The sequence below is a fragment of the Schistocerca gregaria genome, chromosome 1 (assembly GCF_023897955.1).
Source record: "Schistocerca gregaria isolate iqSchGreg1 chromosome 1, iqSchGreg1.2, whole genome shotgun sequence".
Taxonomy (NCBI): Eukaryota; Metazoa; Arthropoda; class Insecta; order Orthoptera; family Acrididae; genus Schistocerca; species Schistocerca gregaria.
The window spans coordinates 332,187,572-332,211,622 of NC_064920.1; the positions used below are offsets into that span (position 1 = coordinate 332,187,572).

Consider the following 24,051-nt stretch of genomic DNA (forward strand, 5'->3'; position numbering starts at 1 on the left):
GCAGTAATAATTCTAATCTTATCCTCATGAGCCATATGTGGTAATGTGTGGGGGGGTTGTAGTATATTCCTAGAGTCATTATTTAAAGTCTGTTCTGGAAACTTTGTTAATATACTTTCTCGGTATAGTGTATGTTTAAGAGTCTTCAAGTTCAGTTTCTTGAGTATCTCTATGGCACTGTCCCATGGATAAAACAAATATTTGATCATTTGTGCTGTCTGTCTCTATATGCCTTTAAGTATCCCCTGTTAGTCCTATTTGCAATGGGCCCTACACACTAGAGAAATATTCTAGATCCAGTTGCACAAGTGATTTGTAAGGATTACCCTGTGTAAACTGATAGCAGTTCACCAGTATTTACTAACAAACTGAAGCATACCACCTGCTTTACTTACAAGTTGACCAATTCAAACAGTGACTCATTGATATTATAGGTGTCCGATACAACATTTTTTTCGTTTTGTGAAGTACACAGTTTTAAATTTCTGAACATTTGAAGCAAGTTGCCATTATTTGCACTACTTTGAAGGTTAGCAAGATCTGACTGGATACTTATATACCTTCTTTTAGATAGTACTTCATTATAGATAACTGTATCATCTGCAAAAAGTCTGAGGTTACTATTAATATTGTGTGCAGGGTCATTAATCTACAACATGAACAGAAAGCACTCCAACAAACTTCCCTGGGCCACATCTGAAGTAACTTCTACATCTGATGATGACTATCCATCCAAGATAACATGCTGTGTCCTCCCTGTCAAAAAGTCCTCAATCCAATCACAAATTTCAGTTGGTAACCCATATGATCTTACTTCTGACAATAAGCATAAGTGTGGTATTGGATCAAATGCTTTTAGAAAATCAGAAATACTGCATCTACCTGACTGCCTTGATCCAAAGCTTCCAGTTTGTCATTTGAGAAAAGTGCAAATTGGATTCCACATGATTGATGTTTTCAGAATCCATGTCGGTTGGGTTGAGAAGGTCATTCTGTTCAGGATACCTCATGTTCAGGATACCTCATTATGTTTGAGAATATGTTCTAAGCTTCAACAACAAATTGATGTCAAGAATACTGGGTGGCATTTCTGTGGATCTCTTGCTACTACCTTTCATGTAGACAGGTGTGACCCATGATTTTTTGCAACAACTGGGAACAGTCTTTTGCTTGAGAGATGTACAATAGATTACAGTTAAAAGAGGGGCTAACTCGGCTGCAAATTTAGTATAGAATGTGACAGGGATTCCATGAGGCTCTGGAACTTTGTTCAGTTTTAATGATTTCACCTGTTTCTAAACATGCTGACACTCCCTCGAGGGGGCTCATCACTCTGTGGCAGGTTCGTGCTTGACTACCATGGGGTCCCAGCCTTTGCAGCACCTTTTCTCTTCCATGTTGCATGCCTATCCCTCCCTTGGAGAAAAGTCTGGGATGTTTTGGAAATGTGTTCTGCATATTCAGTTGCCGGTATCAGAACGGTCTCTCCACTGCCTTCCGTTCCTTCTCCTGAAAGGACAAAAGGAATACTCCCACGAAGATTTCTTACGTTCCTCCAGTCAATAAGCATCTCAGCATTCCTTTGCCAACCGAAAAGGCTCCAAGAAGTCAAACAAAGGGAAGCAGTCTTCTCATGCACCACAAACTGTTTTTCTGCCCTGGACTCTGCAGATTGCAGAGGCATTGACATTCTCATTATGTCAGACACCAAGGAGCAGAATCATCCTGCCTCTGTGGCCTGTAGCAGTGAGGCTTCGAAAGCTGGCATCTGCCGAGGTGACACCCTTCATTTTTTTCTACATCGTGACTCTCCTCCAAGGGAATGTTTGCAGCCCTCAGTCCAACAAAGAGGACCTACGGCTGCTCTTAGAATCGCAGCGTCCACCTGTACTCTGCCTCCAGGAAACAGAATTGTGTCCTCACAACTGCTTTGATCTCTCGTTTCTTCCAGGTTCACTTTGACCTTCCCTCTGTGGACAGCACTCTGTCTCATTGGGGGAGTCGTGCTGCTCATCAGGGATGATATTCATAGTCAACTCATCTCCTTAACTATCCGGCTCCCAGCTGTTCCAGTCCACATTTTTCTTCATCACTTGACCTTTTCCCTTTGTACCATTTACATCCCTCCATCATTCGGTGTCACCAGGACAGAATCCCCCACCCTTTTCTGCTGCTTGGTGATTTCAGTGCGCACCGTGTTCTTTGACATTCTCAAAGAGCCTGTCCAAGAGGAGCCCTCTTGGCTGACCCTCTCAGTCAACTTAACATCATCTGCTTTAGCATGGGAGCACCCACATTACTTTCACACCTGTTCCCATTTGGACCCCTGCTTCCTCAGTGTCTGGCTCACCCATTATTTTGAGTGGTCCGTTCACTCTGACATGTACTCAAGCGACCATTTTCCGGGTGTGTCATCAGATTGCTGACTTCTACACCTGACCTATGTGGACACCCAAATGGCACTTTCTAAAGCTGTCTAGAAGCTTTACTCCTCCCTGGCAACCTTGGATGAACATCATATCTCCAGTTGCAGTGACCAGGTGGAAGCTGACCGGACTGATCATGTTGTTGGATGTGCCTTGGTCATTGACACCAATGTTTTTTGGTATCAGATTCTGGAACACTGCTCAGTATTTACAGCAGAGCTCTTTGCCCTGTATCAGGCCACACAATACATCCTGTGACACAGGCTTTTTATTTGCATCATCTGCTTTGACACTCTGTGCCCTTCAAAGCCTCTGTGTGCTGTAAACCGTCCATCCCTTAGTGCAACAGCTCCAGGAAAGCTGTCACTTGCTCACTCTTGATGGAACCGTCTGACAGGTAATACCACTGACACTGCTGCCAAGGCTGCTGTCCTCATACCTCAGTCCACTAGTTCTTACATTCCCTCCAGTGATCTGTGTGCTGCCGTCTGTCAGCAGGTGGTGTCACTTTTGACATCACCACTGCTCTTCCCTTAATGGGAACAAGACTTGTATTATTAAGACTCTCCCAGCAGCTTCAACGACTTCCTCTCGGTCTTCTCGCCTTGAGGAGATCATTTTATTAACTAGATTGCATATTGGGCATTGTTTTTTTAGCCATTACCATCTGACAAGTGACGCTTACCTACCACTTTTTGCTCATTGCCTTCAACCTTTGATAGTTCACCATTTTCTGACGAAGTCCTTTTTTTAACCACTTGCATTCTCATTTTTGTTTGCCATCTGAGTTATCAACTGTTTTAGTGAACAGCGCGTGGACTGCCGACCGCATTGTACTTTTTATTCGTCATTGCAATATGACTAAGGGCATTTAATCTTTTTCTCAATGGTCTATTTTATGGACCCCTCTCTGCATTCCTGTTTTTAGCTGTCTGCCCTTCCATTGACTGCGATTAGTGTCTAGTCATTTTTAACTCCTCTCTTTGCCTTTGTTTTTTGCTGTTCTGATATAGGTGGATATTTGAACATGGAGTTGAGCATTTTGGCTTTTGCTTTGATACCCTCATTATCAGTTCCTCTCTCATTCACTTGGTTACTGGACAATGACTTTGGTGCCACTAACAGTCTTTACAAACAACCAGAATTTCTTTGGCTTTTTTGAAATACTGTTTGACAATATTCTGCTAAGGTAGTCACTGAAGGTGTTGTGCATTGCTCTCTTCAAAGTCATAGGTTTCATTCAATATCTATCTTATAGCCCTACACTTTCTTTTACACCTATTATGCAGTAATCTCTGTTTCTTTAGAAATTACTTTACAGTGACTGTATACCATGGAGGTTCTGTCAGATTGTGAACTGTCCTACGGGTTACATATCTATCCATTACATGGTCAGCTATTTCTTTTGAACTTGAACAACATAGGAAAAGATGGATTACTACTTACCATACAGAGAACACATTACATTGCAGGCTGGCACAAGTAGACACTTATATAAAGCTTTCAGTCAGAGCCTTCATCAGAAAAAGAGAAACACACACCATTCATACATATTAGCAAGCATGCCTCATGCCCACATGACCACCATCTGACAACTCAGGGCAGAATGCTACTATCGTGTGGGATGCTAGCAGCAATCTGGAGGGACTGAAGAAGAGGAACGGGGGAGAAACAAATGCACTCTGTCTGGCGGAGCATGCAGAGACTAGAATGACAACAGGCACAGTGTCAGGAGGTTGTAAGGCAGGAAGGTAGGGAAAAAAGGAGTGAAAAAGGGAGGAGTGGGGAAAGATGGATGGGTGTGTTGGCAGAGGGTGGCAAACAAAGGTCAGAGAAGAGAATGTGGAAGACAGGGCAGGGGGTGGAAACTGTAGGATGGAGGGTGTGGGGCAGTATATTACCATAGGTTGAGGCTGAGCTAATTATGGAAGCAGAGAATGTGTTGTAAGGATAACTCATAATCTATGCAGTCCAGAAAGGCTGGTGGTGGAGAGGAGTATCCAGATGACGCAGGTAGTGAAGCAGCCATTGAAGTCGTGCATGTCATGTTCAGCTGCGTGTTGTGCCACGGGGTGGTCTACTTAGCTCTTGGCCACAGTTTGGCAGTGGCTGTTCATACTGATGTAAAAAGCTGTGCAGTGATTGCAGCAGAGCTGGTGAATGACATTGCTACTTTCACAGGTGGCCCAACCTGTGATGGGATAGGATAAACTTGTTATAGGACTGGAATAGGAAGAGGTCGATTGGGCAGGCCTTGCACTTGGGTCTTCCACAGGGATATGATGCATGTGGCAAGGGGTTGTGATTGGGAGTGGCATAGCGAAAGACTAGGATGTTGTGGAGGTTGGGTGGGCAATGGAACACTACTGTAGGAGGGGTGGGAAGGATCTTGGGTAGGATGTTCGTCATTTTAGGGCATAGTACACAGAACAGGTCAGAACAATGTTGTAGAAACAAAGAAAAAAGCATGCCAATTTCAATAGAACATAAAATCTCCAAGATTGGTGATCTTTGACAGAAGCTTGAAAATTTAGCTTGGACTTCAGTGTGAGATGGTGATAACAGTTTCCACAACAAAACTTTGTCTCAAAACCTAGCAGAAAATCCATAGAGACTCTGGTCGTATGTAAAGTATGCTAGAGGCAAGACACAATCAGTGCCTTCTTTGCACAATAACAGTGGAAGTGCTTTCGATGACAGTACTGTGAAAGTAGAGTTGCTAAACACAGCTTCCAAAACTCCTTCAGCAAAGATGATGAAGTAAATATTCCAGAATTAGAATTAAGAACAGCTGCCAATATGAGCAACTTAGAATTAGATATCCTCGGAGAAGTGAAAAAACTTAAATTACATAATAAAAAGTCTTCTGGTCCAGACTGTGTATCAATTAGGCTCCTTTCACATTATGGTGATACAATAGCTCCATACTTAACAATCAAATACAACTGCTTGCTCAACAAAAGACCCATATCCAAAGACTGAAAAGTTGCACAAGTCACACTAATATTCAAGCAAGGAAGTAGGAGTAATCCATTAAATTGCAGGCTCATACTGTTTACATCAATTCACAGCAGGACTTTGTAGCAATATTGTATTCGGTCATTCTGAACTACCTTGAAGAGAACGGTTTATTGACTCAGTCAACAAGCATTTAGAAAACATCATTCTTGTTACACACAGCTAGCTCTTTACTCACACAAAGTGTTGAGTGCTATTGACAAGGGACTTCAAATTGATTTCTAGAAGGCTTTTGACACTGTACCAAACAAGCGGCTTGTGGTGAAATTGCGTGCGTATGGAATATCGTTGCAGTTATGTGACTGAACTCATGATTTCCTGTCAGAGAGATCACAGTTCTTAGTAATTGAAGGAAAGTCATCAAGTAAAACAGAAGTGATTTCTGGCATTCCCCAAGTTAATGTTGTAGGCCCTCTGGTGTTCCTTATCCATATAAACGATTTAGAAGTAAGTCTGAGCAGCTGTCTTAGGTTGTTGCAGACAATGCTGTTATTCATTGTCTAGTAAAGTCATCCAAAAATCAAAACAAATTGCAAAATGAGTTAGAAAAGGTATCTGCACATTACAAATATTTGACCCTAAATAATGAAAAGTGTGAGGTCATCAACATGAATGCTAAAAGGAATCCATTTAACTTTGGTTTCACAATAAATCAGCCAAATACAAAGGCTGTAAATTCAACAAACTATGTAGGAGTTACAATGAGAGCAACTTAAATTGGAAAGAACACACAGAAAATGTTGTGGGGAAGGCAAACCAAAGACTGCATTTTATTGGTAAAACATGTAGGAAATGTAACAGAATGCCTACGCTATGCTTCTCCATTCTCTTTTGAAATGCTGCTTACCAGATAGGATTAACAGAGTACATCAAGAAAGTTAAAAGAGCAGCAGCATGTTTCGTATTATTGGGAAATAGTGGCGAGAGTGTCACTGACATGATAAAGGCTCTGGAGTGGACATCATTAAAATAAAGCCTTTTTCATTGCAGCAGAATCTTCTCACGAAATTTCAGTCACTAACTTTCTCCTCCGAATGTGAAAATATTTTGTCGATGTTGGCCTACATAGGGAGAAACAATCATCGTAATAAAATAAGAGAAATCGGAGCTCGCATGGAAAGAAATAGATGTTACTTTTTCTGTTTGCCGTTTGAGATTGGAATAATAGAGAATTATTGTGAAGGTGGTTTGATGAACTTTCTTTCTGCCGGGCTCTTAAATGTGATTTGCAAAGTATCCATGTAGACGCAGATGATGACTGGTAATCAAAGTCCTCGTGAAGGATGTGGTTCAGTTATTCCAGTCCAGGATGGTAATAGATGATGGAGGCACTCCTTTGTGACTGGTTCTTGGGGGTGATGGCAGGATTGGGAGTGTGAGAGGAAATGTCACAGGAGATCTGTTTTGCAGACTGGATTTGGATGATAGTGCCAGTCTATGAAGACTTTAGTGAGACCCTCAGCGTACTGTGCAAGGGAATTCTCGCTGCAGGGAAGCTGTCCCGAGTGGTTGGGCTCTGTGAAAGGGATCATAGCTGTTGAAATGCAGGTGCCGTTGCTGGGTTTCATGTGGACAGAGGTGTGGATGAAGCCATCAGAGAGGGGGGAGGTCTACGTCTAGGAAGGTGGCACGCTGCCTTGAGGAGGGCTAGGTGAAGCAGATGGGAGAGAAGATGTTGAGGCTGTGAAGGAATGAAGATACGGTGTCTTGACCCGTGTCCAGATCATGAAGATATCATCAATGAACCTGAAAGTTTTGAGAGGCTAGGAAGATATCCTCTAGGCGGTCCATAAACGGGTTGTCATGGGAGGGTACCTTGAGGGTGCTCATGACTGTGCTGCAGATTTGTGTGTGTACCTTCCATTCAGAGGTGTAGTAGTTGTGGGTTAGGATAAAGTTAGTAAGGTGTACGAGGAATGAGGTTGTGGGTTTTGAGTGTGAAGGACATTGGAGAAGATAGTTTTAAATAGTGGTAGGACCAGGGGCACAGTGGATGTTGGTGTATAGGGAGGTGGCTTTAACAGCAATGAGTAGGGATCCAGAAGGTAAAAAGGGGGTGGGGATGGTGGAGTCAGTGATGGAATTAGTTTGTGTCTTTGACATGGGATGCTAGATTACAAGAAATTTGTTGGAGGTATTGGCCAATGAGGGCTGAAAATCTTTCAGTGGGGCACAATGACCATCCACAATGGAGCATACAGAATTGTTGGCTTTGTGGATTTTGGGGAGCGATTAGAAGGTGGATGTGCAGAGTGCCATATTGGTGAGGAGCAAAATGGATTATAGGGAGAGGTTCTGGGAAGGTATTAAGGCTTTAAGCAGGGATTGGAAGTTGTGTTTGACTTGTGGGATGGGTTCACTGTGACAGTTTATATGTGGAGTAGTCAGATAGTTGACGGTGGCCTTCTGCCAGGTAGTCACTCTGATTCATAACAACAGTGGTGGAATCTTTCTCTGCAGGTAGGATGATTAGGTCACTATTTGTTTTGATGTTTTTGTCTGCTGAAAGGTTGGTGTTCTGAGGGAAGGATAGTGAGGCTAAATTGGAAGTATGGAGTTCCGGAAGGTGACCAGCAGGTCGCTAGGTGGGAGGGGGAAGGATCGCGGTTGGATGGTAGTACGAACTGAAAGAGGCAGGGTTGGAATTAGGTTTGTTTCAGTTCGAGGGATTGGCGGCAAAGAAGCGCTTCCATTGTAGTGATTGGGAGCAGGACAGTGGGTCTTTGACAAGCCCACCATGGTTAAATTTGGGTGTAGGGCTAAAGACGAGGCCTTTGGATAGGACAGAAACTTCTTTGGAGATGAGAGTTTTGGTGGAAATGTTAACAACAATGTTGTGGGAATGTGCTGCTTCAGAATTTGGTGGAAATGTTAACAATAATGTTCTGGGAATGTGTTTCCTCTGGATTTGGTGTAGAGTCCATCCCCATGCCACTCCCAAACCCAACCTCATGCCACAGGGATCATATGCCTGTGGAAGACACAGGTGCAAGATCTGTCCAATACACCCACCCATCACTTCCTTACCCAGCCCTGTCATAGGTTTACCCTGTCTCATCAGGGGTCGGGCCACCTGTGAAAGCAGCCATTTCATATATCAGCTCTGCTGCAATCATTGCATAGTTTTTTGTATTGATATGACTGCAAATCAGCTGTCCACCAGGATGAATGGTCACCACCAAACTGTGGCCAAGAGCAAAGTAGACCACCCCGTGGCAAAACATGCAGCTGTACATAACACACTTGATTTAAATGGCTGCTTCACTACCCAAGCCATATGGATACTCCCCTCCTCCACCAGCTTTTCTTAACTGTACAGATGAGAATTCTTGATTCCTGTAATTATGGCAGTGTCAACCTATGGTAACATATTGTCCCCAAACTCTCCACCCAACAGTTTCCATCCCCTCTGTCCTGTAGTCACCTCCTCATTCTCATCTCCGACCCTCTTTGTTTGCTGCCCTCTGCCAATGCACCCACACATCTTTCCATGCTCGTCTCCTTTTTTTCCCACCTCGATGCCGCACAACCTCCTGACACTGCACCTGCTGTCATCCCCAGCCCTGGACATTATGCCAGAGAGTGGTCTTTTCTATCTCCCACCACCTGTACACTACTGTCCTCTGTCCCCTGTCCCCTTTTCCCTCCCCCTCCCTGTCCTGGCTGCTGCTTGCATCCAATGATAGTTGCATGCTAGCCCGTGCTGTCAGAGTTGGTGGTCATGTGTGCATGAAGCATGCTGTCTCGTGTGTATGAATGATATGTGTTTCTTTTTTCTGATGAAGGCTGTGGCAGGAAGCTGTATGTAAGTGTCTTTTAATTGTGCCTGTCTGCAACTTAACATGTGTTCCTTAAAGGTAAATAGCAATGTATGGAGTTTCCATTCTTTTAAACTCGAGTGACAGTTCCTCTGCATGCTCCTGCACTGTGCTGAATGTTTCTGATTCCTCGTTGGGATATGATACTACTGATTTGTTTTGTCTAATTTTTTGAACGTATGTATTTTTGTGAATGTTTTAGTTGACTTTTTTACTTTGGTAATCACTATTGCCAGAATTGCATCACAGTCGCTCATACCAGTTTCAGTGTGGATGTCCTCAGAGAAGTTATGTTTATTTGTTGCCATTCGATCCAGTATACATCCATCATGGGTGGGATTCCTGACCATCTGTTCTACGCTGTTGGGGATTTTCTCTGCCCGGGGACTGGGTGTTTGCGTTGTCTTAATCATTTCATCACCACCACCACCACCACCACCATGATTATTCGTGACAGTGGCTAGATTGGACTGTGAAAAATGTGGACTGTGCAAAAATTGGGACTTTGTATGGGCACTGATGAATGTGTAGTTGAGTGTCCCACAAACCAAAATTAAATAAAGAAACTAACGAAACTGTAATTTTTTCAATTAATAGTTGGATGATAAAAGTAACAGGTAACAAGAGATCGTACTGTAAAATTACAGTCTACCTTTCTTTTTCTATAGCATTTTACCGTCTGTGGCATAGGACAAACATGATTAGCTTGCTTATGTGACAAATTGATTAGTATTTCATGTTGAAAAACAAACTAACTCAGTTTTTGTTAAAAACGAACAAACTGAATTTTTGTTAAACTAAAACAAGAACAATGGAACAAGAACACAGTTTATTGTTCAGCCTTAAGTATGAAATTGTTCTACCAAGAAATGATGGACTAATCCATAAATACAAGTAAATAGTAGTGAAAGTATCAGCTCTATCAACAGAAAATAAATGAAATTTCATCAAGAGTTAGAAATATACAAAAAGATTATGCAGACTTAACTAGAAACTTATGTTGTTTCTTTTATAATTTGCACTTCTTTCTGATAACATTGATTATGATATGGCTTAAGACTATTTCTCTCAATAATGTACCCAATAAGCATTGATGATTATAATGTGATATGCATATCGACAACATTTGTGTATAACACCACCAATGATAAAAGATTTATTTAACCATGGTGGTTAAATGTTGACAATAGAATATGCTGAGCTGTTACGTTCAGATCATAATAGAAAATTAATGAACCAGATGAACATAACCAATGATTGTCAGTGTTCAGATATAATTTATGGGAAGAACAAATGAGGTAGTGCCATTGAATATATGAACTTGGCTATAAACATTTTTTCAGCATTTGAAGTTAAACGTTCCCATAGAGAAAATGAGTGTTAAGTTCAATAGAAGCAGAGATGGTCAAGAAGAGAAATCTTTACCTGATGCAGAGGGCAAGTTGTAACCAAGAGTTAAAACTGCTTCACAGTTATTCCAGAATCATCCAGTCCATTAGATTAGATTAGATTAGATTAATACTTGTTCCATAGATCATGAATACGACACTTCGTAATGATGTGGAACGTGTCAGGTTAATGAAAGATGTCTGTACAAGATATCACATTACACAAAATATTGCATGACACTAATGCTTAAGTTAGTTTTTTTTCCCTCCCTTAATTTATATCTAAAAAATCAGCCAATGTGTAGAAGGAGTTGTCATCTAGAAATTCTTTTAATTTATTTTTAAATGTTGGTTGACTATCTGTCATGCTTTTGATGCTGTTTGGTAGGTGACCAAAGACTTTTGTGGCAGCATAATTTACCCCCTTCTGTGCCAAGGTCAGATTTAACTCTGCATAGTGAAGATCATCCTTTCTCCTGGTGTTATAGCTATGCACACTGCTATTACTTTTGAACTGGGCTGGATTATTAACAACAAATTTCATAAGTGAATATATATACTGTGAGGTTACTGTGAGGATCCCTAGATCCTTAAATAGATGTCTGCAGGATGACCGTGGGTGGGCATTATAAAAAAGCAACATGCATATGCAACATGCAAACAATGGAAGGCTCTAAAAACAAATAAAAAACAAACTTCAGCATTATTAAGTGATAAACATATAAAAACCATGTGGCAAATGAAATTACGTTAACCAGTAATGGATGTAGCAGAAGTGGCAGCATACTGAAATCATTTGTCACCCACTTCAGTGATTATTTCCTGAAAGTGGCAGCTGATGTAACACCTGATAATAAACAACTAAATATAGATCCATTAGATTTACTTCAGCAGACACTATTTGCACCACCCAAAGCATACATTTATACAAGAATACACACACAGATTTTAAAACCATTATGGAATTAAAAAGTGGCAGTTTGTCTGGATAAGACAGTGATTCTGGCAAGATTAGTGCAGTTACGAAAGCTTAATAATCAGTCCTTTATTTAAGGAATATCTTGTAATGTTCTTAAATGTACAACATTCTTTGAAATGGAGATAAGCAACTTCAAATGTAAATCCATCTTAAATGATCTAGTATTAAAAGAAAAATTGCACAAATGACATCCATTATGCATTATGACAGAAAGCACATAATTACATTGATTAAGTGCAGCCAGCTGCTGTGGCTGAGCAGGCGCTTCAGTCCAGAACGGCGCGACTGCTACGGTTGCAAGTTCGAATTCTGCCTGGGGCATGGATGTGTGTGATGTCCTTAAGTTAGTTAAGTAGTTCTAAGTTCTAGGGGTCTGATGACCTCAGATGTTTTAAGTCCCATAATGCTCAGAGCCATTTTTAAACAAACTGCATGACAGTACTGAAATTAGACTCAGGATAGGGGTAATACTAATGCACTCCCCTTCCCCCGGAGATTTAGAGCATGACTTCCCCCATCATAATCTTTGTAAATGACCTTCCATGACTTTAGAGGACTGTTAAATTTTTTTAATGTTCATGAATGGTACAAGCATGCTAATCAAGAGGGCAGACTGTCTTACCATGCACAGCCCAGGTGATAGATGAACAGGCAAGGAAGAGAGTACTATGGTTGTAGATTAATGGATGAAAATGGGAGACCGGAAGACGATGGTGGAGACTGCTGTGCGATGAGCTAGTCGAGACTGAGGGAGGAGGATTTCAGATGGTAAGGACTATTCCCATCCATGTAATTCATTTAAGAGAAGTTGGTATTGGGCAAGAGGAGAGAGATGCAGATGGGCAGTTTGTTGGTGGCCATTTATGCAAGAAGACAGTTAGTTAGCTTTAACCCAAAAGAGACTGTGCAGAGAGTGCAACCCATCCATCTAGATGAATGACCATCCTGAAACTACACAGAGGGCATGTAGCTGACCAACAATGTGAATAACCTCAATGACTGCATCAAAATGTGTACTATTTGATTCCTTCCCCCCACCCCCCCACCCCCCACCACCACAAAAAAAACAACAAAAAAAAACTAGCTGTTGCCCAGTGCTTCGCTCACATATCAGTAGCTTTGTAATGATTGGTGGTGATTGTAATCTAGTAATTTTATGAGATGAGATGTCTGTATTTATGTTGTTTTGCTGCATTTTGAATCTGAAAGCATGCAACAAATTTTCCAGTTATATTTAAAAAATGCCTAGATTCATTACATTCGTGCAGAAATAGATTTCTTTAGGGGTTTCTCTGATTCAATTGGTACTGGATGTGAGATCTTGATAACAGAGCAACCATTTCACCCTTCCATTTTAATGCGTTATAGTGCTTACATTTTTGGCCCATTCCTCTATGATGACTGACTTAGGACTAAAATAGTCAGTTAATAGGGCACAATCAAATGCAGCCTCACCAAAAGCCTCCCACATTCAATATGTAAAGGTAGGACAAGTTGTTCGTTGTACAGCCTTTAAATGACGCGGTCATTGTGAGTCTTCAAGCATCTTGGAAGCTGTAAGAGACCTGTGGTGCTCAGCATCTAAAATGTGGGGGAGGAAACGAACTGGTGGAAATTGAACCTGGAAACCAATGATTGTGAAACAGTTATGCTAACTGGATGACTGCAAGCTGTTAAGCTTTTCATGCAAATTGTTTCTCAACAAAGATGTTATAAAGTGCACATGATGCTCAGTGGCTAAAATGTGACGAGTGTGTCACTGACATTGGTATGGAAGTATGGATTAAACATGTAGAGGTTTCTATAATCATCATAATCAGTACATTGAATAGCATTGTGTAGAATGTATTGAACAAAAAAAGCTTTTACATGACTGTGATAAAGTTCAAAAGCCAAAGAGTAAATAGCATTTTCAAAAAGTAATTATTGTTTCTTATTTCATTTTAAATTCTTCAGATCAATAAATACGCTGTACTACACACTTTCTAAAATAGCGTATGTTCTTCCTCAGCATTCAAGCTATCTTCATACCAAATTTCTTCAAGACTGACCGAGCGAGGTGGCACAGTGGTTAGCACACTGGACTCGCATTCGGGAGGACGATGGTTCAATCCCGCGTCCGGCCATCCCTATTTAGGTTTTCCATGATTTCCCTAGATCACTTCAGGCAAATGCTGGGATGGTTCCTCTGAAAGGGCACGGCCGATTTCCTTCCCCATCATTCCCTAATCCAAGCTTGTGCTACGTCTCTAATGACCTCGTTGTCGACGGGACGTAAAAAAGTAATCTCCTCCTAACCTTCAAGATTGGTTCAGCAGTTTAGTTGTGAAAGTGTAACAGACAGAGATACTTTTGCATTTATAATGTCAGTATGTGCCATAAATTATATAGTCTGAAGAACTGAGTTTTTCTCAGCTTTACTTTGTAACTTCAACAAACTTCAAAGAGATTATATAAAAACAAGAATATGTAAAAAATAACAAGGAATAATATTTTACAGTAAACGCTAAAACGTTTTTTTCCTTTTATCACAACATTTCTCCAAAAGGAAAAAAATCTGTCAAAAAACAGTCAAACAAATAATGAGTTATGCTTGACTGCATGCACACCAATCTCTGCCTGCAGCAAAATTAAAACGAACTTGCTCAAGTGGCTTCGTCAGAAGATCAGTCAACTTGTTCTTTCCATATATGTGTTGCAACATAATTTCATCATTCACAAATCTTTCACGGGCATATGTGTCAGATGGTTCTTCCCGCCCCCCCCCCCCCCCCCCCAATGATGTTCGCATGGTGGTCACCCCCCCCCCCCCCCCCCAAAAAAAAAAAATTAATGCACTGGCATTATCATTATAAAGTGTTGGAAGTTTTTCAGCATTTCAAGTAATTCACTTAACAAACAATGTAACCAAATTAATTCTTTGGCTCCTTCACTTGCAGAAATAATTTCTGCCTCAGTTGCAGATGTAGCAACAGCCTTCTGCAAATGACGTGTACTTGACATTGCCACAATACCAGTTGTTGAATGTCTTCCCCAGCTAAAACAGAATCACATAAATTCTGAAATTTTCTTCTATATCATAAATAATATCTATAATTAAATGTACCTTTCAGATATTGAAATATGCATTTCACATGATCCCAGTCCTCACTGGTTGATTTTTCCATAGCTAGAGCAGATTTATTCACTGTTTTGTTTAGGAACAGTATATTTTCCCAGGATACAGCTTTATTGCATAACTTCAATGAACATGAAATATTACTCACCACAACAATATCAACAATTAGTTCTCATAACAGACCAAAACACTTACTTCATACTTTAACCTTTTACTTACTTTTGATAATATTTTCATTTATTTTCTGCTCATCACCAGATTTTGTTGGTAATTAAATCTCTGGATTGTAGTGCTGGTGCCTTCCAGTAGGAACATAACCGAATCATCTTTCCTTTCCTTGACCTGGACACATAGTGTCCTATTTCCTTTTATATTAATCCTAACCAAAATACAATGTGTATGTATATAACTACTCATCTTTTCTGCTGCTACACAAGTAAACAACTGAACAACCTGTAACGGTTTTCTTCAAACTATGAATTTTAATTTATGTAGCAAAAAACTAAGCTACTGTGAAAAAAGTGTAATTGGATAAATAAAAAAATCTACTCACCAAGCTGCCACTTACATTAATTATTGTTTTAAGGATGTAATATTTTACACCCTATGCTTCATCTTGTAAGTTTTAAAGAATAAAAACTTTTTAGCTCACCTAACTGGCAAAGAATATAGTGTTGCCCAATATTTTGCATTTTATATCGTGAGGGAAGCAGGTTGTATTAAAAGGTGAAGGGAATATGTGAGTCACAGGCATCTGGCATTGATAAATGATTAGAAGTACAAATTTAAAAAGTTGTCATGCTAAGTGTCCACATATGAAGCCTTAGTGCTCTGACATTGGCTGTTAAAAAAAGAATAGTAGTAATTTGGGAGCTTTTTGACTGGAATGCTTGATTTTTGCTAGAACTTCAACCTTTTTCCCTCGAAAAGTCTTTGCTTGTTTTCTTCTTTTCTTCTATTTAAGCTTTCAACGAATGCTTGTTTCTGTTGGGAAGCAGCACCATTTTCCATCATTGATTTAAGATGTTTCTCGGCATTATTTTTTTTTTTTCACAACTAGTTTGAGAAATACAATATCTGCAGAATATTAATTTTGATGTTTCATGGGCATTTATAGGTGTGCAATCCATAATTGGCAATGCTACAGACAGAACTGACAAGATACTTAGCATAGAAGTAGAACTGAAAATAACTATATTTGCACATTAGGGGGAAGACTTTCGGTAAGGCTAAAATGTGTTACCAGGTTTTGTTTTCTGGTCACACTATAGTGCAGAGTACAGAAACTATAAATTCCCAATACACTGCGAGCATAAACAAACTGGAATTATGTCGACTGGAGGGTTGAGGAGCGGTGAGGGGAAATGAGCCCTCTTGCAGGGCAATGCATGTTCTATGTTTCTGAGAAATCAGAACTTGAAACATTGTTGTAGGAATCAATAATCCCTTTAAGTGTTTTGTGGGCATAATTGAACTCTGTGGCGGACCAGGAATAGTTTCTTCACTCATTTCAAAATATGAGAATACACAATGAGCAACATACAGTGCAAAGTATTTGTTAACAACTATTGTGCAGTTGTCTGCTAATGTTGACAGTGATGTGAATGCAGTAGTTCAGGCCCAATCTCTAGCATTATCTGACACATCCACAGTTCAAAACACCTGCCACCTCTGAAAGTACCATGTTAAAGTATCTGCATTATGCCAACTTTCTAACTTTAGCTAGCAGACACACACATGCTTTTTTTATGCTAGATGACACGGTTGTGACCACATGCACAATGCTCACACCATCCCCAATAATCAGCTACAAATGTGATCCTTTCATCACCCAGGATAGGAGAAACTGAACCATGTGCTTTGCCAGGTCTTCGACTATCTATCAACATGCCCAATCATATATCTGCTCTACTGTAACTTTTGCAGCTACCAACCAGCTGTCCTTCAGAATGAATGTCCACTGTCAAAATGTGACAAAGAACAAAGCTGACTATCCACTGGCACAACTCTCTGCCAAGCAAAACACAGTAGAGTTCAGTGACTGCTTCACAACTGTGCCATTTGGATCTTTTCTTCCAGCACCAGCTTTTTTTACTACCCAGATGCAGTGGCAGCTTCATAACCATGGCATTTGGATCCTTGCCTCCAGCACCATCTTTTCTTTGTTATACAAATGGAAGTTAACCTTACCACACATCTGGTAATCCTCCTGGCCTCAACCTCTACTAAACCCCTGCACCCACACCCTCTGCCTAACAGTTTTTCTTTCCTCTTGCCCTGTCGCCCCATACCAGTTGACACCTCCATGCAATCGTCATTCTGTGTTGCACCAACACGGAAGCTGTGGTGCCCTTATGTCCCATTCCTAGTCCATGCACTTGCCAGCCCTCTCTCTCTCTCTCTCTCTCTCTCTCTCTCTCTCTCTCTCTCTCTCTCTCTCTCTCCCTCCCTCTCTCTCGCGCATTCCTATCTTGCAAAAGCTGCTGCCTCTGTATGAGTTGCTAGCTAGTCCCCAACCTCCCCTCCTCTTTCTCCCTCCATCTCGCTACTTCACTCAACACAAACCTGCAACTGTAGCAATGTAGGTGCACATTTTGGCTGCTGGAAGGATTTGTACAAACGTAGCAAAGTTTTCTTTCTTTTTTGTGAGCCCGTTGGCAGTCCATTCTTCTATTATTTGGTGTGTGTGTGTGTGTGTGTGTGTGTGTGTGTGTGTGTGTGTGTGTGTGTGTGTGTGTGTGTGTGTTAATTTATTTAGATTAATAGTTCATAATGTTGCTCACCAAGAATAACATGGACAGCATTGCACCAGTTGGTAAGATTCAGTGTGATTTCTCCACAACTTTTTTTTTTTTTTTTAACTTAAAATTTACCCTGATAACTTACATTTACTGTTGTGATAGCTTAAACACAAAACGTGTAATTGTCAGGACAGATGCTTCTCACCATATAGTGGAGATGCTGAGTCTCGGATAGGCACAACAGCAAGACTGTCAGAAGGTAAGCTTTTGACAAACAAGACCTTCATAAGAAATAGAAAAACACACACACACACACACACACACACACACACACACACACACACCATAATCTGTGGCCACAGTTATTAAAATGTTCTGTTGGTTTGATATTGGCATTTCGATATTACTTTTTTTTTTTCCAGAATAAAGAGCAAGACATACCGTACAGTGGGCCAGAGGATCTTGTTACAGAAATTGACCCAGATGCACCCTTTCGGCAAAAGAAGAAACTGCACCCCCTTGATGAGGTTAGTATTTTGCTCACAATCTTGTTGGTACTTCTTTTCAGTTACTATAGTATTTGGATGCATTGGCAAATTAATTTTAGAATTAGCAAATGGTGTATATATTGCAATAACTGGACATTATGTGGAACATGTCTGCACATTTGGAAATATGATACATTTTTCTGTGAAAATGTGCCTACATGTTGGTATTTTATGCAACAAAAACTGTTTTTCAATTTTTTAACTTAATTTACAGCAAAATTTGAGAAGCCTAGCCCAATCACATAATGAATTTGCATTCAGAAGTTGTTCTATGTAGGTGAAGTGGTTCTCAAGCAGGAATGATTTAGATTAGTTCTTAAAACTTTTATTATCTGCCAACACCTTTAATTCAGGTGGGAGGTGGTCAAATAAATTTATACTGTAGCTACATACTGTCTCTTTCTGCACAAGAGTGAGGTTAAGTTGTAGAATGTGGAGGCTACTTTTCTTCCTAAGGTTAAATTGACAAACACTACTGTTATTTACATACTGCACCCGATTCTTCAGAACAAACTTCATAAGAGACTAACCATGTAGTGAACCTGCTGTTAGTATGTCCAGTTTTCTGAACAGTTGTCTACATGAAGTTTGATGGTGGATTCCAGATCTATTGCATGTTTCTGTGCAAAGAATACTTTGTGGCTGTATGGAAATGCCTCAGTAAATTATTTTATATGACCTTGAGGAATGCAAGTATGCAAAGTAGTTGATATTCTAGTACTTTCGCAGGTTGCTGTGGCCGAGCGGTTCTAGGCACTTCAGTCCGGAACCATGTGACTGCTACAGTCGCAGGTTCGAATCCTGCCTTGGGCATGGATGTGTGTGATGTCCTTAGGTTAGTTAGGTTTAAGTAATTCTAAGTTCTAGGGGACTGATGACATCAGATGTTAAGTCCCATAGTGCCCAGAGCCATTTGAACCATTTTTTCTAGTACTTTCATTATCAAAATTAGCAATTCCGCAGAAAGCAAATCTTGATAAAGTCCAACATTAGAAATGATCTTTAGTATGTTCTATACAAGAAAATTTCTGATCTACAATCAAACCCAGTAAAAATCAGTTCTGCATATGTCCTTTTTTTCATGCTGTACTGTTATTGAGAGGGTTCTGAAAATGTAGCCTCAGTTAGTGTCGAAATTAGTGTGTCTAGTTTTGGCAAAATTCGCATTAATATTTTGTTTGTTTGCAGATGAATAGAAGTAAAAGTTTGAGAGTTTGTCATGCTACTTGTCTGAAGGCAAAGCCTTTGTGGATTTAAATAGACTGTTAAAGAAAGAAGAAAAGTGATGATTGCTGAACTTCTTGACTGAAATGTTTGTTTTTCCAAAAATGACAACAGTCTCTTTTTTCTCTCTAAAATGGCCTTTGTTTTTATTCTTCTGGTGCTATTTAAGCTTCAAACAAGTGAATGTTTATGTTGATAATGCGTAGCAGTTTTTAGCTAGTGAACAGAGTGCTTCTCTGATTTAAAGTGTTTCTTGACGTTATTTTTCATTTCCAACCCACTTTGATAATTACAAAATCAGTAGCACAATTATTTTGACCTTTCATGGCCACTCTTAGCTGCACAACCAATACTTGATAATGCTACAGACAGAACTGACAAAGTACTTAGTGTAGAACTGGAAAGAGACTTTCAGCGAGGTCGAAATACGTTGCCAAGTTTTCTTTCCCAGTCGCTTTAGTGCAGAGTGCACACACTACTAACTGGCGGACTGGCGGTTGCAATCATAAACAAAATAAAATTGTGTCAGCCAGAGAAAAGTGGGGTACTGTCTATACCTACATATGTACTCCACAAGCCACTATGCATGACAAGTGGTACCTTGTACTGCTACTAGCTGTTTCCTTTCCTGTCCCACTTGCAAATGGAGTGAGGGAAAAATGAGTGTTTATATGACCCCATATGAGCCCTAATATCTCTTGTCTTCATGGTCCTTACCTGAGATGTATGTTGGTGGCAGTAGAATCGGTCTTCAGTCAGTGGCAAATTCCGATTCTGTAAAGTTCCTCAGTGTTGCACAAAAAGAATATTGTATTCTCTCTAGACATTCTCATTAGAGTTCACAGAGCATTTCCATAATACTGTATATTGATTGAATCTACTGCTAACAAATCCAGCAGCAAGCCTCTGAATTGTTTTAATGTCATCCTTTAATCCAAAAAGGTGGACATTACAAACACTCAAACAATACTCAAGAACGGGTTGCACAAATGTTCTGTAGGTGGGCTCCTCCATAAGTGAGTTACACCTACCCAAATTTTTCCCAGTAAACTGAAGTCAATCATTTGCCGTTCCTACTGCCAACCTGACGTGCTCATTCCATTTCTTATCATTTTGCAACAGTATGCCTACAAATTTAATTAACGCAAGTGTCCTGTAGCACACCACTAATACGATAGTAGAACATTACACACATGTGGAGGAACTGAAACTTACAACACATGAATACCCTAGAATCCCCCTTCTGCTTATGTTTGCAGGAAATGCATTTCAAAGTGTCTAATGTCCCTGTACTACATGGCTATATCTTCTATTGCATGGATGAGCTGACTGAGGAAAGGGTCAAGGGAGGGATCATTGTGTTTGTCAGTAATGCACACCACTCCTCTGCTCTCCCTCTGGCCAAGGACTTGCAAGCAGTTGTTGTTGAAATTCATGTGTGTCATTGTATCTACTTCCATAACATGCAATAGATTCTGGGGCTCTCATGGATCTTATATTACAATTGTCCAACTATTTCTCCTGCTGGGACTCGATCTCTACTTGCCCTTAGTCAGGTTTTGGAGAGCCTCAAGATGTTTTACGAGCTGTGCATCCTCAAGTCAGGTACTCCCACTCATTTTTGTACTGCTAATCCATCAACCATTCCACTTGTTCTACAAAAGTTTGGGACGCTATCAGGAGCCTTTCTGGTAAATACAGTTGCTTACCAATAGCAGCAGTGCTGAAACAGTGATGTCTCCAAACAATGCCCGGAGACATCTTTCAGACGTTGGTAGAGCATTTTGGAGCAGCTGCTACCTATGCTAGCAGAGATCCAGCTTTTTTCTGCTACTGTATTGCTTTAGAGAGGAGCAAGTTAGAATTCAGACTGCTCTTTCTCCATGTGGGTCTTGTAACTGCCCTTTCTCCCTATGGGAACTGGAATTGGTGCTGTCTGAGATTTGTGATGCTGTACTCAGTCATGACCAAATCTGCTGCTGGGTGCTTCTATGTTTTCCAGCAGTGTCAAAGGAAATTCTCCTCGAATTTTTTTGTTTTATATGGCAAACAGGCAATCTTCCCAACTCATAGAAGGGCAATTCTGATACCTCTCCTCAAACCAGGAAAGGACCACATATGCCCCAGTAGTTACCAGAGCATTGCCTTAATGAGCTTTGTTGGAAAGATCCTGGAATGAATGGTTAACCATTGTCTGATCTCTCTGTTAAAGATCAGGCAACTCATTAGCCTCTCTCAGTGTAGATCCCAGAGATTGCAGTCTACTGTCAACAACCTGACCCCAACTGGAGGCGTCTGTCCAGCAGGCTTTCCTACGTAAACATCACTGTTTAGGTATGTTATTTGACATCAGTAATGTGTGTGACATTACTTGGAGACACTGTATACTTATGCAACTGCATCAGTGGGGCTTTTGTGGCTACCTTCCCATCTTCATACGGTCTTTCCTGTCTGAGCAGTTTTTTAGGACATGAGTTGGTGACACACTGTCAGCTCGCTTTGAACAGGAGAATGATGTCCCTCAGGAGAGTGTTTTAAATGTTAGTCCCTTTGCTGTAGACATCAACAATACCACATACACAGGGAGCCCTGCACAGTGCTCCTTATTTGTGGACAATTTTGCTATTTTCTGTTCCTCCTCAAGTGTTGCAACAGCGACCAGTCCGAAAGTGCCGATTGGTCCCTCAGTCAGTTTCTCGGGAGGTGTGACCTGAGGTGTGACCTGAGGTGTGAACAATCACCTAAGGCGGGAGTACCCTCAGAGAGGGCCCCCGAAAGGGAGGAGCGTGCCATCGGAGACGCCGGTAATCATGGGGGATACTTCCGCAATGGTTTCCTCATCTTCTACTATGTCTGCTCACAAGTGTAAGTTCAGTGTGTGTCAGCCACAGACAGTTCTTCCATGGTTTGCCACAGTTCCCTGTTGTTTCTCAGTCTGACGAAGGTCACGACTTCTCCACGGTCAACCCTTTCATTATTCCCAAAGGAGTTGACGCAATTGCGGGTCCTGTAAAGTCTTGTTCCAGATTGTTAGAAACAGTCAGTGCCCTCCAGGCACAAAAGTTGCTGCGTACTTCAATGCTACACACCTTCTCTGTCCGGGTGGAAACTCACTGCACTCGACGAGGAAATTCAACACTACCTGTCTGACCAGGGCGTAACGGCTGTTCATAGTCATGAAAAGGGTTGACACGAACATCGTTCAAACCCGCACTGTCTTCTTGACATTTGACAGAGTTCAACTCCCATCGAACATCATAGCGGGCTGTGAGATAATTTCCATTCGCCCTTACATTCCAAGCCCTAAGCATTGCTATCAGTATCAGCGTTCCAATCATACCAGCCAGTCCTGTTCCAATCCGGCCAAATGTGTTACGTGTAGCAAGGATGCCCATGAGGGTGCTTGTCCACATCCATCCCCTCGTTGCATCAACCGTATGAGTGACCATGTTGCTTCCTCCAGAGATTGCCCCCCTTTCTTAAAGACGAAAACAACATTCAGGAAATCAGAGTGAAGGAAAAGGTGTCGACCTTTGCTGCTCGAAAACTATTCGCCAATCAAAAGCCCACTATGCCTCAGACAGGTAAATACAGCACTGTCCTTGCCTCTCCTCGGCCAACAAAGGAGGCGGCCACGCAGACTTGTGATCTAACCTTTAGTGCCACTGTTGTTAGATCGGCCAGCACAAAGATCACGCGTTCAACCTCCCCACTTTCGCCTGCTCACTGTAGGGCTCACCCTTCATCGGGTTCTGCTAAATTTCGAGCCCGAAGTCCAACACTCGGGCTTCCAAAAAAGAGCCTACTCGTGAAGATCTTTTACGTACCCCAAATTCACAACGATCAGTTCCTCCTTCATCTAAACATCCTGTTTCCAAGAAGGCTAATAAGAAACCCAGTTCCTCTCCTTCTCCGCCAAGGCGTGTCCCATCTACAGCACCACCTGGCGGTAGCTGCCCTCGGTCGTCTTCTATGTCGCCGTTCCACGCTGTCAGTCGCAAGCTCTGAGCTGTCGTTGAGTTGAGGGCAACCTTGGTCACATTTTTCCATTTTCTGTCCACCCTATGTCCGTTATCCATTGGACTATACGTGGCATTCGAGCCAATCGGGATGAATTGTTGATCCTCTTACGATCCTACTTGCCGGTCATCTTCTGTCGTCAGGAAACAAATCTGCGTCCCCACGACCACATTGTTTCCCCCATTTTCAGTCAGTCAGCCAGATTTGATCTCCCCTCTGTTGAAGGCACTCGAGCACATGGAGGACTCATGATTCTTCTCCATGATACTCTCCATTATCACCCAATCCCCTGAAACACTTCCTTCCAAGCTGTCGCTGTCCGTATTTCCCTTTCTGGATACACCTTCTCTCTTTGTACTGTATACATTCCATCGTCCACACCAATGGCACGAGCTGATCTCCTTCATCTTCTTGGTGAGCTTCCACCCCCCTATTTGCTGGTTGGGGACTTCAATGTCCACCACCCACTTTGGGGATCTCCACATCCTTGTCCGCGTGGCTCACTATTGATAGACGTCTTCCACCAAGCAGATCTTGTTTGCCTCAACACTGGGGACCCTACAGTTTGTCTGCCTCCACCACAAATTTCTCTCATTTGGACCTTTCAGTTGGTACTGTTCCGCTAGCTCGGCGCTTCAAATGGTTCGCCCTTGCTGATACACACTCGAGTGACCACTTTCCATGTGCCCTTAGATTGCAACCACATCTGCCATATATGCGCTCGCGACACTGGAAGTTTGCCCAAGCCGATTGGACACTATTTTCATCTCT

At 41.4% G+C, this 24,051-nt stretch overlaps 1 protein-coding gene across 2 annotated transcripts in view; it reads left to right on the forward strand.

The window, feature by feature from the left end:
* LOC126344146 (nuclear pore complex protein Nup107-like) overlaps nt 1-24,051 on the forward strand; it is a 217,617-nt gene that overhangs the window by 119,255 nt on the left and 74,311 nt on the right. For both annotated transcript variants that reach the window (XM_050001997.1, XM_050001998.1), the window contains one exon: nt 17,911-18,015. In XM_050001997.1, coding sequence (XP_049857954.1) covers nt 17,911-18,015 — 105 coding nt within the window. The remainder of the gene's footprint in view (nt 1-17,910; nt 18,016-24,051) is intronic.